Source organism: Ambystoma mexicanum, chromosome 10 (genome assembly GCF_040938575.1).
Source record: "Ambystoma mexicanum isolate Mex_15411 chromosome 10, UKY_AmexF1_1, whole genome shotgun sequence".
In the NCBI taxonomy this organism is placed as follows: Eukaryota; Metazoa; Chordata; class Amphibia; order Caudata; family Ambystomatidae; genus Ambystoma; species Ambystoma mexicanum.
This window is the reverse complement of record NC_090932.1, coordinates 102,435,004-102,449,141: the sequence shown is the minus strand read 5'-3', so window position 1 is coordinate 102,449,141 and position 14,138 is coordinate 102,435,004. Positions and strand designations below refer to the sequence as shown.

The following is a 14,138-nucleotide window of genomic DNA, read 5'->3' as shown; positions in this document are numbered from 1 at the left end:
ACTCGAGGTTCTTCTGGGCACTCCCCTGCCCGTTAAAGAGGTGGGTTCCTTCTCGGGGGTAATGGGGGCCATGTTGAGAGCGGGTAGACTGGCTCTGGCTCAGAAGTAGAAGAGTTCACTAGCGCCCTCCAAGACAGAATGGTTTACCAAGTTAATTGCTATTCTTGAGTACGAGAAACTCTCTGCTATTGCCAATGATTCTATGTCATCTTTTTTGCAGGAATGGACTGTGGTTACTTAGTGCGGATTGTGAAGCCTTGAGACTATGAATTGTTTAGTGGTTCTATGTACCCTGTCGCCGGGGAGGGGTTGCTGATGCTTTTACCGGCGGAAACGTGCTTGGGTGTTTGCGGGTACTCTGCCATTAGCTTGGCCTAAATGTACTGATGCGTATGTGTTTAGTCCCTACTCTTAGTCTCTAGCACCATGGAGTCTCAGAGACCTAGTCAACCCGGGGTTAAGGTGGGGATAGCGGGAGGGATAGGTTGGGGGGATAATGGGAGGGTTTAGTTGTCGGAGAGATTCTTTTGTTGTTAAATGTCCCTTGGGGAACTTGTTATTCTTTTGCTGAAAATTTCAATAAAAATAAAGTGAAAAAAATAAAATTAAAATAAAGTGTATTGCAAAAAAGACCTCTATCAGTATGTGAATGTATGGAATGCAAATATATGGGGAACCCAAATCGAATGATATGTCGAGAAGATATATTTTGCAACAAGGGGGATGCACAAGTAGGGGAGTGGAGGGAAACATTGGGCCTCATTACGAGGTAAGAGGTAGCCATGGTGCTATTAGCACCATGGCTACCCCCTTACCGCATTCCGGGTCCGGGTTCTCGAAATAGGGACTTACCGGGTCATTCCAACCTTGGAGGACCAGGTAAGTCCCCATTCTGAGAACCATTCCCCATTCCCATTCGAGCCCCCATAGGGCTCAATGGGGATGGAGCTAATAACGGGCCCGTTATTAGCTCCCTGGTCCCTTAGCGGCTCCCACTAAGGGTGCCTGATAAAACAAGGCGCCCATAGCGGGACCCGCTAAGGAACCTCGGAATACGGAGGTAAGGGGTTACCGGCACCGGCATCCTTACCCTTACCGGTGCCGGTAACCCCTTACCTCCAACCTCGTAATGAGACCCATTGTGGGAATATAAAAAGCCCTAGCAGAAAAGCACACCAGGCAAATTCAAGTCTCTAAATACAAGAAGTCCTTGCAGGAGAATATACCAGGCAATTACAAGTGTGTGTGAATGTAGGAAGCCCTGGTCGGAGAGTATACCAGGCAATTACAAGTGCATGAATAGAAGAAGCCCTGGCAGGAGAGTATACCAGGCAGCTAAAAGTACATGAATATAAGAGATCCTGGCAGGAGAGTATACCTAGGAATCTCAAATGTATGAATGTAAAAAGCCCTGGTAGGAAAGTATACCAGGCAATTGCAAGCGGTGGATACCAGAAGTCCTGAAAAGGAATATCCGGACTGTGTTCATTGACAAACGAGAAGAAAATTCCTGGAAGGAAGGAATACCAGGAACCGTGAAAGCCATATATAATTATTAAGATAATCAACAACAGTGCTATTGTGGGCCAATATAGACCCATGGAACTGTTAGATCAAGAATCATTCAAGAGGAAATCCAGGGGAAGGGAACCATCTTCTGAAACAAGAACCTTTTTCCTATTTGTGAACTGTTTGTTATTGAAGGAGAATCCAGGGGAAGTGTATCACACTCTGGAAGCAAGACTCTTTGTCCATGGAGAACTTTGTTGTTGGAACTATTTATTTTTCCTTTACAAACTCTTTTTGCAAGAACCTACGGTTAAAGACATTTCCCTTTTCACCTCGTAGTTTAGTTTATAGTGTGAGGGTCAGAAGAGAACTTTTGGACACAAGGACAGTTTTGATTTTGATATCCTGACAAAGATCACGCTTAATTCTGGTTTTAGGTAGGGAAATTCCTCTTAGAGCAGGGTAAGAGAGGCCTTTTCCCAACCCTTTTATTTTCAATTCAGGTATTGAACCAAAAACATGGCTAACGTGTGAGTTTCATTCCTGATTCCCGCACTTGCAGCCTCTCAGATCTCTGCCCTGGTGTCTGACAGCTTCCTGGAGTTCATCCTTTCTGTTTATAATGATTGAATACTGATGGTTGCCAGTTGTGTTTAAGTCTGTTCTCCCTTTCTCTGACTGTATTGCAAATAAAGCCTTGCTTGTCCTACTCTATCACGGAATTCCCTAACTATTCTAAAGCCTAAGGGAACAACCTCTAACATGGGTAAACAGGCCCTCATTCTAAACAACCAACATTTAAAATAAAGTAATGAAGCAACATAAGACAATAAACAAGAATTGAACAATATTTGGATGACCTTCACCTATCCTAGGTAGATCCCTTCCCCAGGTTCTAAAGTCAGCTTCACAATGTTCAAGGAAAATAAAAGTCTTGAACCAGTTCTTATTAGTTCCAAGTCAAAACCAAAGTTCATCAAACAAAAATCCATTGGTAGCAATTCTGTGGTTTCGATTGAAAAGAACCCCTTCCAATTCCAGCAAAGAAAACAGCACCAATGGTAATCCTGGATATCTTCTTTCCAAGATTATTTGCCACAGTTCAAAGAATAGGTATATAACTTCTTCATCTACTACTTTACAGTTGATAAGGATTTCTGCAGTACATTTGGTCTATGCGTCAGGATGCATCTCTTTGGGTTGCTGCTTCCCTTCCAACAACAACCCTTCTACTATAGTTACTATGAGAACCGTTACTCTTGCCCCATAGTATGCCACTTCTTTGTAACAATAAATCATGACATCCAATGACAATTTCAAACACTCCTCTGACATCTGCCGCCTCCTGAAAGAACTTGGATCTCGATGTCCTCGGTCTCACTGAGACATGGTTCACAGCCAACTCTGTCACAAGCTTTGACACTCTCCTACCTGATGGCTAAAAGATCCTCTCTGTGTCCAGATCCAAGCGTTCCGGAGAGGGGTATAGTCTTGATCTTCCCGGAGTGGATTCCTGCCTCTGTCATTCCTATGCAGGCCTACTCCTCTTTCGAATGCCTTGTCTGCAGGTTCCCTCTCTCTCCTGGCCACTCTCTTGCCGTGGCTACTATCTATCGGCCACCTAGTCAGATCACCTCCTTCCTCTCTGAGTGGGTGGACCTTTCCTCCACCCTCCTGGCCTCAACCACTCAACTCCTCCTTCCTGGAGACTTTTAACATCCACCTGGATGGATCCTGGCCCTCCCCTCTGGACTCTTTCATGACCTCTGTGATTCTCTCTCTCTTTCTATTCTCCTCTCTGGCCCAACTCACTCTGCAGGGCACACTCTGGATGTTCTGATCTCCTCAGACCTCCCCCTTCTATATCCCCCTCACCACTCCTCTCTCCTGGAGTGATCACTTCTCCTTTCCTCCCATCTCTCCCAATCAACCATGCCATACTGCTCAATCGTCTCTGTGATAACCTTTGTATCACTGATCAGGTTATGGCCTGGCTGACCTCGTTCCTCTCTGATCGACCCTCCCAGGTCCAACTTGGGTCCTTCCTTTCCTCTATCTTGCTCTCTACCTGTGGTGTTCCCCAGGGGTATAACCTCTCTCCCTGGCTGTTCAACCAGTACCTGGAACCCTTCGCCCACTGCATTGCCGCTCTCTGCTACAACTTTCAGTGCTATGCATATGACACTCAGCTCGTTTTCAGGCTCCCCTCTGCCACCTCTTCTCCTTCTCTCATCTCTGACTGTCTGTCTGCTATCCAGGAGTGGTGTGCCGCCAACAATCTCTGCCTTAATGCCAGTACGACAGAGATTCTTCTCATCAGCACATAAGCACCCTCCTTTCCTGTGACTCTCTTGCCGGCCTCCCTTGGCCCTCTTCCTGCTCCCACCTGTGAGGCTAAGAACCTCAGGGTCATCTTCGACTCCACACTCTCCTTTTCTCCCCACATCTCTGATGACTCTAATAAGTCAAACTACCAACTGCACCTCCTCAGAGTTATTCTTCCTTTCCTCTCATTCCCCTAGAAGCTCACTGTCTTGAGAGCTCTGGTTCTCTCTAGGCTGGACTACTGCAACAGCCTCTTTCTAAATCTGCCTGCTTCTACTCTCCGCCATCTGCAACTCATCCAGAACAGGACTGCGGGACTTGTCCTTGGCCTCAAGCCTAGGGGTTGTATCTCTCCAGCTCTGAAATCTCTGCATTGGCTCCCAGAGGCTGCAAGGATTAAGTTCAAGACCCCCTGTGTTGTCCACAAGGCCTTCTGGTGCCTGGGTCCTCAATACTTCCAACTCTCTCTTTGTAAATACCTTCCTACTCGAGCTTTTCTTTCCTCCACCTCCACCTCCCTCAGGGTCAGTCACTTCTCCAAGCAACGAGTTGGTGGTAGATCTTTCTTCGGCTGGGGCCTCCTTCTGGAACAGCCTCCCTGCCTCTGAAACTTGAGGAGAACCATCTTCGGTTCCGGAAGTACCTCAAGACCTTCCTCTTTGCTTCTGCCTTCTCTCTTCCTCTCCCCTGCTGATTTCCTGTCTGATACTGCACTGGTACCCTGGCTACCCTCTGATTTTGGGCCCGCCCAGTTGGACACCCGCACTGCCTCCCGGCAACCCTTACACTTGGGTCTGTATCTGTAACCCTGCAGTCCGCCTACCTGCACTTTTGGACACCTGCTATCTGCACTTACCTTTGCACCTGCCACCTGCTGGCTGCACTTCTTGTTGTTGTTTTGATCCCATGTACAGCACTGCCCCCTCGCCTTTCCCCTGGTACTTTTCATCTTCCCCTCCCATGCACTTGCGCAATCTCAATGTCACTTGGCCTAGTAAGATCGTTGTCTCTGCCCTCCATCTGTTCCCCCTTCCTTGCCTCATTGCGCCTTGAAACACTTGTTTATAGGTGCGTTACAAATGCCATATCATATCATAATCTGTCTCTGCCTCATGACACTTCCTCTCAGTTTCGACAGTCTTCAGCATTACAGGTTACTTCCATAATATTCTTCACAAGCACCCAGTTCCCTTCCACAGCTTTACTCACACCTCCTCTGTTCAAGTCACCACCCAGAAGGTTTAGTGCCACTCTTTCAGCTTCATGTAACAACACCACACTTGTATCAGAGAGCACTGGACCGTTGGCAAAAGCAACTTCCCAGATTGGGTTAATGGGTTTAAACAGGACTTCTTTCAATATAGAAAGGGTTTGCCTCTTGGCTTGGGAAATGCTTGTCCTCCTTGTCAATATAGCAACTTCTTTAAATAAAGAAGGACAATTCAGGCTACTACAAGGTTCAGTCTTCAAAGGGAAAGCCTAATTCGGCACACGCGACCACTCTTTAAGATAAATCTTTAACCTTTATGGGTTGCAATTAGTTGTATTCCCTTATAATATCAGGGAGAGGATTTCATACTTCTCAATTATGAAAACGTGACCACTCCGGTAACAGATAGAATATTCAACAATGGATGAAATGTTCCTTAATTCTCGAGCGAACACTACGACTTTCACAATTACGCGCGTGTTACATTTCCATTGTTAAGAATTGGTTTCAAAGCAACAAACAACTTTAACTCGCTTTTAAATATACGTGAGTTGTTTTAGAGCTGGCGACAGTTACCAGCAAGATTGTTGAGTGAACCTGAATGCAGAGCTTCACTCACCGGCTCCAGGAACACTGTGGTTGCCGGTTGCTTCGCTTTCCTGACTTCCTCGACTTCTACTACTTTGGGCTCACTTGGCACCCACACCCTTCTCCAGTACGGGTGTCCCTGGACCGGCCTTGTTGATTGGGGGTCTTATTTTACTACCCTGTCCATCGGCTTGCCTTCTGCTTCTGGCCTCGGGCTATAGCACAGTCACAGCTCTGCAATCACAGCAACTCGGCGCACATGGGGAAAACTTTACTCTCAGCACGTCTTTCTCTGTGCAGCTACGGCAATACATGTTTTGATCACACAGGACCCTTTCAGAACTTGTAGGTGAAATCTGCGGTCTCCATGCTCCAGCGTCACTTCTGTTCTCCCACTTCCTCGTGAATTGCCAGCCTTGTGCTTCTCCCCTGGTACTACTACTGCCAGCCTCCTATTTCATGCTCCAGCTTCTTCTTCCTCTCCTTTCCTGCTCCTTCCTTTTATGCTTCATAGTTTTGGCAATTGACTTCAGGTGTGAGCCATTCATCTCAATTGCCTCACCCCTGCAATCATTGTTAGGCCTAATTGCCTGACTACTACATCTACATGCTTCTTCAGTCCTCTTCCTCGTCTCTGTCTCTCTCGGTTTCTGGGACATGTAATTTTTCTTTAAATCTATTTGAGTATTTTTAAAGGTAGATTTAATTCCCATAGTCATTTTAACAGAGGGGTTGTGGGTTTTAACTTTTATAGCAGAAGATGGTTTAGAGAAGACAACATTTCCGCCATCCTTTGTAGTGTACCCTTGGAATTGAGGAGGACATTTCATTTTGAAACCAAAATGATTCTTTCTTTTGGTATAGTATGCTTTGGTGTTACAACCTTAGGGTTCACCTCATTAGATTTAAAGGGAGGTTGAGTGACATTGAAATGACAATAGGCCATAACCTCTTTTGGCACATTGTCAAGAGTCTCCCTATTAGAGGAGAAATACTGTGTCTCATCCCACAGAATCGCCTCACTACCCTGGGCCCTGTCTCCACCCAGGTGATACTCCCGCAGGACACCACCCCCAGGGTTGGTTCCTCACAGTACTCCTGTGGTCCCAACTCCTGTTGCTCTTCCTCGTCCCTGTTCTGTCAGGAAAACAACTATAGTTAAATAATTGGTTAAGTTGAGCCTTCTTAACAGAACTATGATTAGTATACTTAGAGGAGAGGACATCACAGGAGTATATTTTAGTTGTTTCAAATCTCTTAAGTTTAGGCTTTTCAGGAATGGATGGGTGCATTTTCCTCCCTTTTACTATATAGGGTTCACTAATTCCAGAATCAAACATATTAGGAGTTCTAAAAGGGGAGTAAGAATTATGATTAGAGCATGTGAAGAGGGGTAGTCTGTGTTCGGGGAAAGGAGGATACCATGTGTCATTTGGCAATGCCTTTCCATGTGGTCCTCCCTCATATAGCCACCCCAAGGGTCAAGATCAGGTAGCTTCTGCCTTTCTCGGGCCACATGGGGAGAGACTCACTCCGGGAAAGAAGTAATGACATTGCCAGATTCATCACAGTGGGCAAATAACCAAACACCTACAAACTGTGTCTCCCACCTCAGGTGCCATTTCTCCCTATCTGTACTCTAATGCAATAGTTTTGTCTTATAGATGGTGCAAGCTGTCTTTGTTTTTTGACAGGGTATTGGAAGAACACACTATGTGCAGAAGCTGTCTCTTGTATAAAATATACTTTAAAACTACTTGCACCCTAGAGGGAGCCCAGGTTGTGAATAGCGATTAACTCTTTGTTGGTGTCCAGTCAAAGGATCGAAAATAAAAGATCGAATGACCTTTTGATCGACAGTCAAAGGATCGAAAAAAAAGGGTCACATTTTTTTTTATATATTTATATATTTCTTTTTTAGTTTGGGTTGGTAAAAAAAATGTTTTTAATAAAGAAAACAGGGGGTTGGGGGGAGAACCCCCCACCCCAAAAAAAAAAATAAAAAAAAAATGCAACCCTTTTTTTCGGTCCTTTGACTGTCGATCAAAAGGCTTTCGATCCTTTTGTTTTCGACCCTATAACTGGCAACCCTCTTTGTTCACAGGTGCACAGGGCTGGCAGGGTCAGGCTGGCAGGTAATTACAGGCCCCTTTAAGCCCCCAAACAAGGGGGTGATCCCTTTATTCTCTCTTTGTTAAATGGGAAATGCTTCTGTAGGTTTGACATGGAGGTATGTATGATGAGTGTTTATGCATGGACGAATGCCCTCCTAACCAACAAACATATGCTCCACCACCATAGACTGCAATTTCTGTACTATCGCACACCTGAGAAACTGAGCGGTTGGCACCCATGGTAGGTGTTCAAGTGTCTACGGTGTGGGCTGGTATCTACAGATATAATTCATATGTTGTTTCTAGTTTCTTTCTTGGGAAAATTGATAATATTTTAGATCAGTCTTATTTGATTTTGATAATTACATTTTTGGGACTCAGGCAACTTTTCCTTTGCCTATGTATTAATGAAAGCTGTGATTATTCTGCCACTATCTCTTCCGTGTCGTTGGAAGGACATTACTCCACCTGGGGGAATCAACCTGCTTTCATGAAAAGTGTATGTATACTTTTTGCTCAAGACCAAAACAAACACTTTACTCGAGTATGAGGGGTATTCATGAAATTTGCAAAATCTCATGTCAGGGCTACTGACATGTAGATTAATTAATATTGTGTTCGGAATCCTGCTCCCCGGGGTTTACTCCATATGAGAAATGCTGGTTTTGATCCATGGTGTTACCCTCCCTGGGGTTTTCCTGAGGAACTGATCTTACCTTTTAGTTTGTAAAGAATAGTAATGAGAGTATGTATGTTGTGTCTACAATACATACCAAAAGAATGGAGGTGACTTGGAAGAGCACTTGAGGTGGAGTGTGTCCTTTGGTTGCTACCGCTGAGAGGGTTGGGATTTAAATGGGTTGCAGGTGACGTACATCTTGATCAGGGTCCATGTAAATAGTTGGTGCACCAAACGTGTCTTAAACTCGTTTTATTTACCGGTATTCAATACCAGGTTTCCTTTAAATGAAATAAAAGTCTGGCGCTTTATAGTGTGTAGTTTTGGCACGGTTGTGCTCGCAGTCTATAGAGTCAGAGGGGGAATGCTGAGTGTTTTACCTGGCCTCTTACATGCCAATATCTATCTCTCTCCTCCTCTCTCATCCCCTCTTCTCTCTCCCCATCCCCTCCCTCCCGTCTCCCCTCTCCTCTGCCCCTCTCCCTTTCTCTCATTCTCTTTCTCACGCTCTCTTTCTCTTTCTCTCTTTCTCCTTTTTTCTGGTGCTCTCTCTCCCCCTCTCCCTGCACTCCCTTTCTTTCTCTTTCTCCCTCTATAATTTGTTTTTTTCTTTGTGAGTGAGAGTTACATTGTCCAGTGTGTGTTTGCTAGAGCCAGCCCAGCTGTTGCGACAACTGTGTGTGTGATCAGTGAAAAACAACAGCTATCGTGGGAAGAGGGGGGGTCTGTGCTTTTTTGTTACAACAGCGATTAAAATATAATTAGTCTCTGATAAAAGGGCGGTATGTTTGAACCACTAAATACATAATGCTTACTGTGCTTTGTGTTCACTCCAGCAGAAATTCAGCAGGTGTGGGAAGTCATGACAAGCTTATCTCAGCGCATTCCCGTTGCAAAGCCCATGAGCGCATAGATATTATAAGAGAAGGGATTCACAATGACATCCAAAATGGCATTATGGCAGACATCAACAGGAGCGAGCCACGTTAAGATGGTCAGGACTTTGCATATCCGCTGTTTCAGTGAATATATACATAATACATATACATCAATGCATACAAGATTAATTATATACATTTCAAGTTATATACCTTTAAAACTATGTACAATGGTTACAAGGGTGTGACTGTCACCCACACCCTTCTCAGTACTTTTTCTTCTGTTTGTTGTTATGGGGCGGAGCCTAACGCCCGGTTCATGTATTGAGGTGAACCCGACCCTCGTTCACCACTTGGGGCACCACAATCACTGTGGCGTGGCGCCCTCAGTTGCAAATGTCCCATGCCCTTGGGAGACGCTGTGAACACCACTGTGCGGCTAATGCCTTCACCATCTTCCACCTTCACTATCAATACCTCCCTAAACATATTCCCTATTCCTGTTGCCCAGTTGGTTTCTCCCAGGTTATTTTATGCTCCCCAATCCTTGGCCCTTTAGACCCTTTCTTTAGCCAATCTTTCTGTCCTTTCCTCCATTCCTTCACAGGTGTGCCTGCCCGCTCTAGGACCATGTATCTATCCTTCTCCTCCCGGCTTTTCCCCAGCTTAACAAACTCCCCCATATTGTCCTTAATCGAACATAATTTATTCCATTTCACACATGGTGGGCTAGTTGGTTCAGTCTACTCTAACACAAAAGGTAAGATTAATAAATAAAGTAAACACACAAAAACATAAACAATAAACAAAATACTTACCCACCCTGGTGTCTGCGTCTATTTATTGATGTCACTCAGGGGACAAGCTATGTATCCCTCACAAGCCGGGACGAAATCGGGCCATGGCTACACATTTCTTCCTGCTTCACCTCCAACAGTCTCCAAAATCACTCTGTCATGAAGAACCCTGTAGTTTATCTACTATATCCGTCCTCACCTCTGAGTTTCCGCCCATTTAACTCTATTCATATGTTCATAGTTATGTGGTTTATGGGATTGGTTAAGTTCTGTTGACTCGCAACTTGCCGGCTGATTCTGGGACCCACCTCCTCCTGTGCAAAAAACCCAGTCTGAGCATTAAAATGGCGCATCCTCCATTTTGTAATGTTCACTCACGCATGCATTGAGCACAGTTGTTCCAGTTGAGCTCTGTGCCTCGTGAAGCCAGCTGGAATTGCTCAGTCACAGAAATCTAGAAATGTCCTGGTGCAAGGTAGTTTCCGTGCTTTGTTTTATTGTGTGGGACTTGATGTTTTGTTCACTGGCCCTGTATGCTACTGATCCTAGTACTTTCAGAATCATTCTCCCTTTAAAAGTAGGATTTAGTGACCTCTGCTTTCCCAACGTTCCTTATATTGCTGAACAAGCTTTTATAACTGTCCTGCAAGGATCTCCCCAGGGAAGTGGGGGTGCCACTAATTCAGCATGGGGCATTTTTTAAGTATTATTGTGCCACAGGAGTGTTGATGCTATAAGGCTCTTGCCACACTGCTCTTTCTGGCAAGCCACTGCAAAATGACTGAGGCATTGTCGGCTAAGCCAGGGGCTACTCCCTGCACCACCCCTGGGCCCAGCATTGCTTAGCAGGCAGCAACACCCATTAACCATGGCCACCCCCACCCAATCCTTTACCCCAAGTGTCAGACAGGGGCTTTGTCACAGTATAAGCTTGCAATTGAAGAGGAGGAAAATGACTACAACGGCCTTTTTGATTCCTATGTCCTTGCTATTATCATTTTAGCTTTCTTTGTGTATTTTTTACTGCAGGAACAGCCGCTTTGGTACAACCCACCCATATGTTCTACCATTGACATGTTGCACCCTATAAGAATGATCCCAGTAGCATAACTGTACATACAGCCATACCTGCTATGGAGCAGACATATCAATGGTAATATATCCTTGTCTGTTTATGCTTCCCACCATCTTTCTGTGCACATCGTCTCTATGGTGCTCTGAGGCAACCAAACAATTGATGCCTAACAAGTCCCATAATGCATACATTATTAATCTTTCATGTGATTGAATAAGATTGTGCCCAACTGATTGAGTCTTTAAATTAAGGAAAGAGTTTTGATCACTATAAGACCAGAAAAAGTTAGAGCAAGGGACTTTCTTCACTATACTGGTCTATCTGTTGACATGGGGAATAAGACAAAACGTATTATCTGAAATAAATGTAGACATTTGCGTGATTGCTGTGAATGATGTGTGTTTGATGGCTGCAGGTGTCTCTTTGTCCACTGGTGAAACATGGAAACAGCAGAGAAGGTTCCTGGTCACAGCACTACGACATCTGGGTATCAAGACGAGAATCCTGGACTGCAGGATCCAGCAGGAAGCACAGGACATGGTAGAGGCCTTTACAGCTACTGAAGGTAAAATGCTTAGTGTATCATTTCTTACACCACACATGGGACATTGGGAGGCACCACACGAATGAAGCTGTGATGATTGATTTTAATTTGTGAATACATAAAGGCTGTAGTATTTCATGTCAAATCCTTCTATAATATACAAACACACATGGATCTAGGGTCAATTTTTCCAATTGTCTATCCTAGTTCAATACCACGATTCTTCACTCTTCCCACCTCCCTTATTATTCTCTCACTAAATGGTTTGGTCCAACCTGTTTGTCAGATGTTTGGTGCCAGTCTATTTCTTCCCAAATACTTGGTCCTTTCTGACGTTCACTTGGATAAAACTTTGTTTACTTTTCTCCCTTGCTTCTCAGGCTTACCTACCCACTCCAGGACCAGCTATATTGCCTTCCACGCCCATATTTCCCCCAATTTAACAAACCCCTCCCAAACTGTTTAACTTAACATACTTCATTTCATAACTTTATTTACTGTCTTTTATCCGGAATCTGACTTTGTGATAACCGATAACAAATGACAAAAATGAGCAACCTCCAAGTATCTCTCCCGCCCACCATCCGATTCAGTCTTGATCAAAAGGAAACTCATCTAAACTCCTGACTCCTTGAGATCAAACTGAAAGAGGTGTGTGGGTGGGCCATGGCCGCTGCTGTGCTCGGCCCAATATGCTGGACCTTTTGTGCACAGCGTCCTAGCAAGTGGGCACTGGCCAGCGGATAGTTCCTGTCTAGGCTGCCACCCGACTTCATAATGCTGCACCCCCATTATCCGCCTGCTGATGGCCCTGTGCAGAAAGCAGAGACGCCTTCCCTGTGCAGCCATTTTGGGAAGCATAAAGCAAATGACGCTATGACCATTGATTTTAAGGTTTGATGAAAAGTTGTTTTATTTCAGGGCTTGTCTATTTATGCCATAAAAGCATTGATCTTATTTCCATCTTTCAATTCTTGCCTATCCCATTTCATGCACTAATTTCTGAACCTCTTTCACATTCCTTATCAATCCCTCTGTGAAAACATGGCCTACTTCGGTTGCCCAGTTGGTTTCTCCCAGGTAAATTCTTAATCCTCCTTTCTTGGCCTTTTTTTTATTATGGTTTTATTGAGTTTTGTCAAACAAAGAGAACTTTAGTTTACATCTATATTTGAAGCGCTTTAGTATAATGATGTCATATATTTACGTCACACATTTCAAACAACTTGGAACTTCCAGCATAAGCTATACATTTCAAGTTCTGTTTTCTCCCCTCCCATCTCCTACCCCCCACTCCCCATGGCAAAGATCCACTTCTAAGTTGTCTTCATGGTTCCAATTGTTCCTTTCGTTTCAGGATTGTCTATAACCCAGTTCAAACGGCTTTAAGGCAGACAGTGTTTTATCCCTATGTTTTACCCCGGACCCAATATCCATTGCAATTTAGTGAGGGGAATGTTCCTTTGACCGGTCTAATTTCCATCATGTAGCTTTCCAGTGGGAACTGGGCAAGTATTTGTTTACAAAGTCGCTCCACATTAGTTCATTTTGGGCCACTCTTCCATGAAGAACAGCAGTAATCCGCTCCATTGTGTATATAATGGCTGCAACACTTGACCATTCTTTCTGACTCGAGGTCAGGTGTGATTTCCATTTTAACGCTAAACAAGCTCTTGCAGCTAGGAGCAGAGGGGCCACAATTCCATTCACTCTATTCACTTCATCATCACACTCTTCCAGGTTGAACAATATTAGAAGGGGCGAGGGTTCCCTATGAATTCCGTCTAGCTGTTTGATCCACCCAAGGACCTCATTCCAATATATTTGAACTCTGGGGCATCCCCACCACATGTGCCAATAGTCTGCTTTTATCCCACATTGTCGCCAGTACGCCGGCTCTTTGGTTTGGAACATTTTAGACAGTCTATAAGGGTCATACTGCCATCTATGTAGTAATTTGACAGCATGAAGTTTATATTGTGCTGGGTGGTGTCTGTGAGGCCCCTTTACCTATCGTGGCTCATGTTTCAGGATCTAGTTACTTTCCAAAATCCCTTTCCCATCTTTTCCTTAGGTTGTCTGTTGAACCCCTTCCTGCGTCTAATAGTGTTTTGTACATATTTGAGATCATCCCTTTGGTCGCGGTTGTTGTGTCTAATAGTTTTTCAAAGGGGGTGAGGTCTCTCTGAATTTTATCGCGCCATTCTTTCCTCATGAGCGTGCCTATTTAGCTGCAGGAAGGGGAAGACTGGCAACGGGTGAATTCCCAGTGCCTCCTCGAGTTCTGTGATCGTAATAAAAACACCACCCCTCCACAGTTGTCCCACTCTCCCGAGGCCCGCATCGTACCAGGTGTGAAATTTCGCATGGTCTATTTCTTCACGTATTCCTGGCGACCATATGTGGCTTAGGGGTGAGG

At 44.7% G+C, this 14,138-nt stretch overlaps 1 protein-coding gene across 1 annotated transcript in view; it reads left to right on the top strand.

Annotated features, from left to right (window-relative positions):
- LOC138491200 (cytochrome P450 2J2-like) overlaps positions 1 to 14,138 on the top strand; it is an 841,489-nt gene that overhangs the window by 238,931 nt on the left and 588,420 nt on the right. The window contains exon 3 of the mRNA XM_069617585.1: positions 11,591 to 11,740. Coding sequence (XP_069473686.1) covers positions 11,591 to 11,740 — 150 coding nt within the window. The remainder of the gene's footprint in view (positions 1 to 11,590; positions 11,741 to 14,138) is intronic.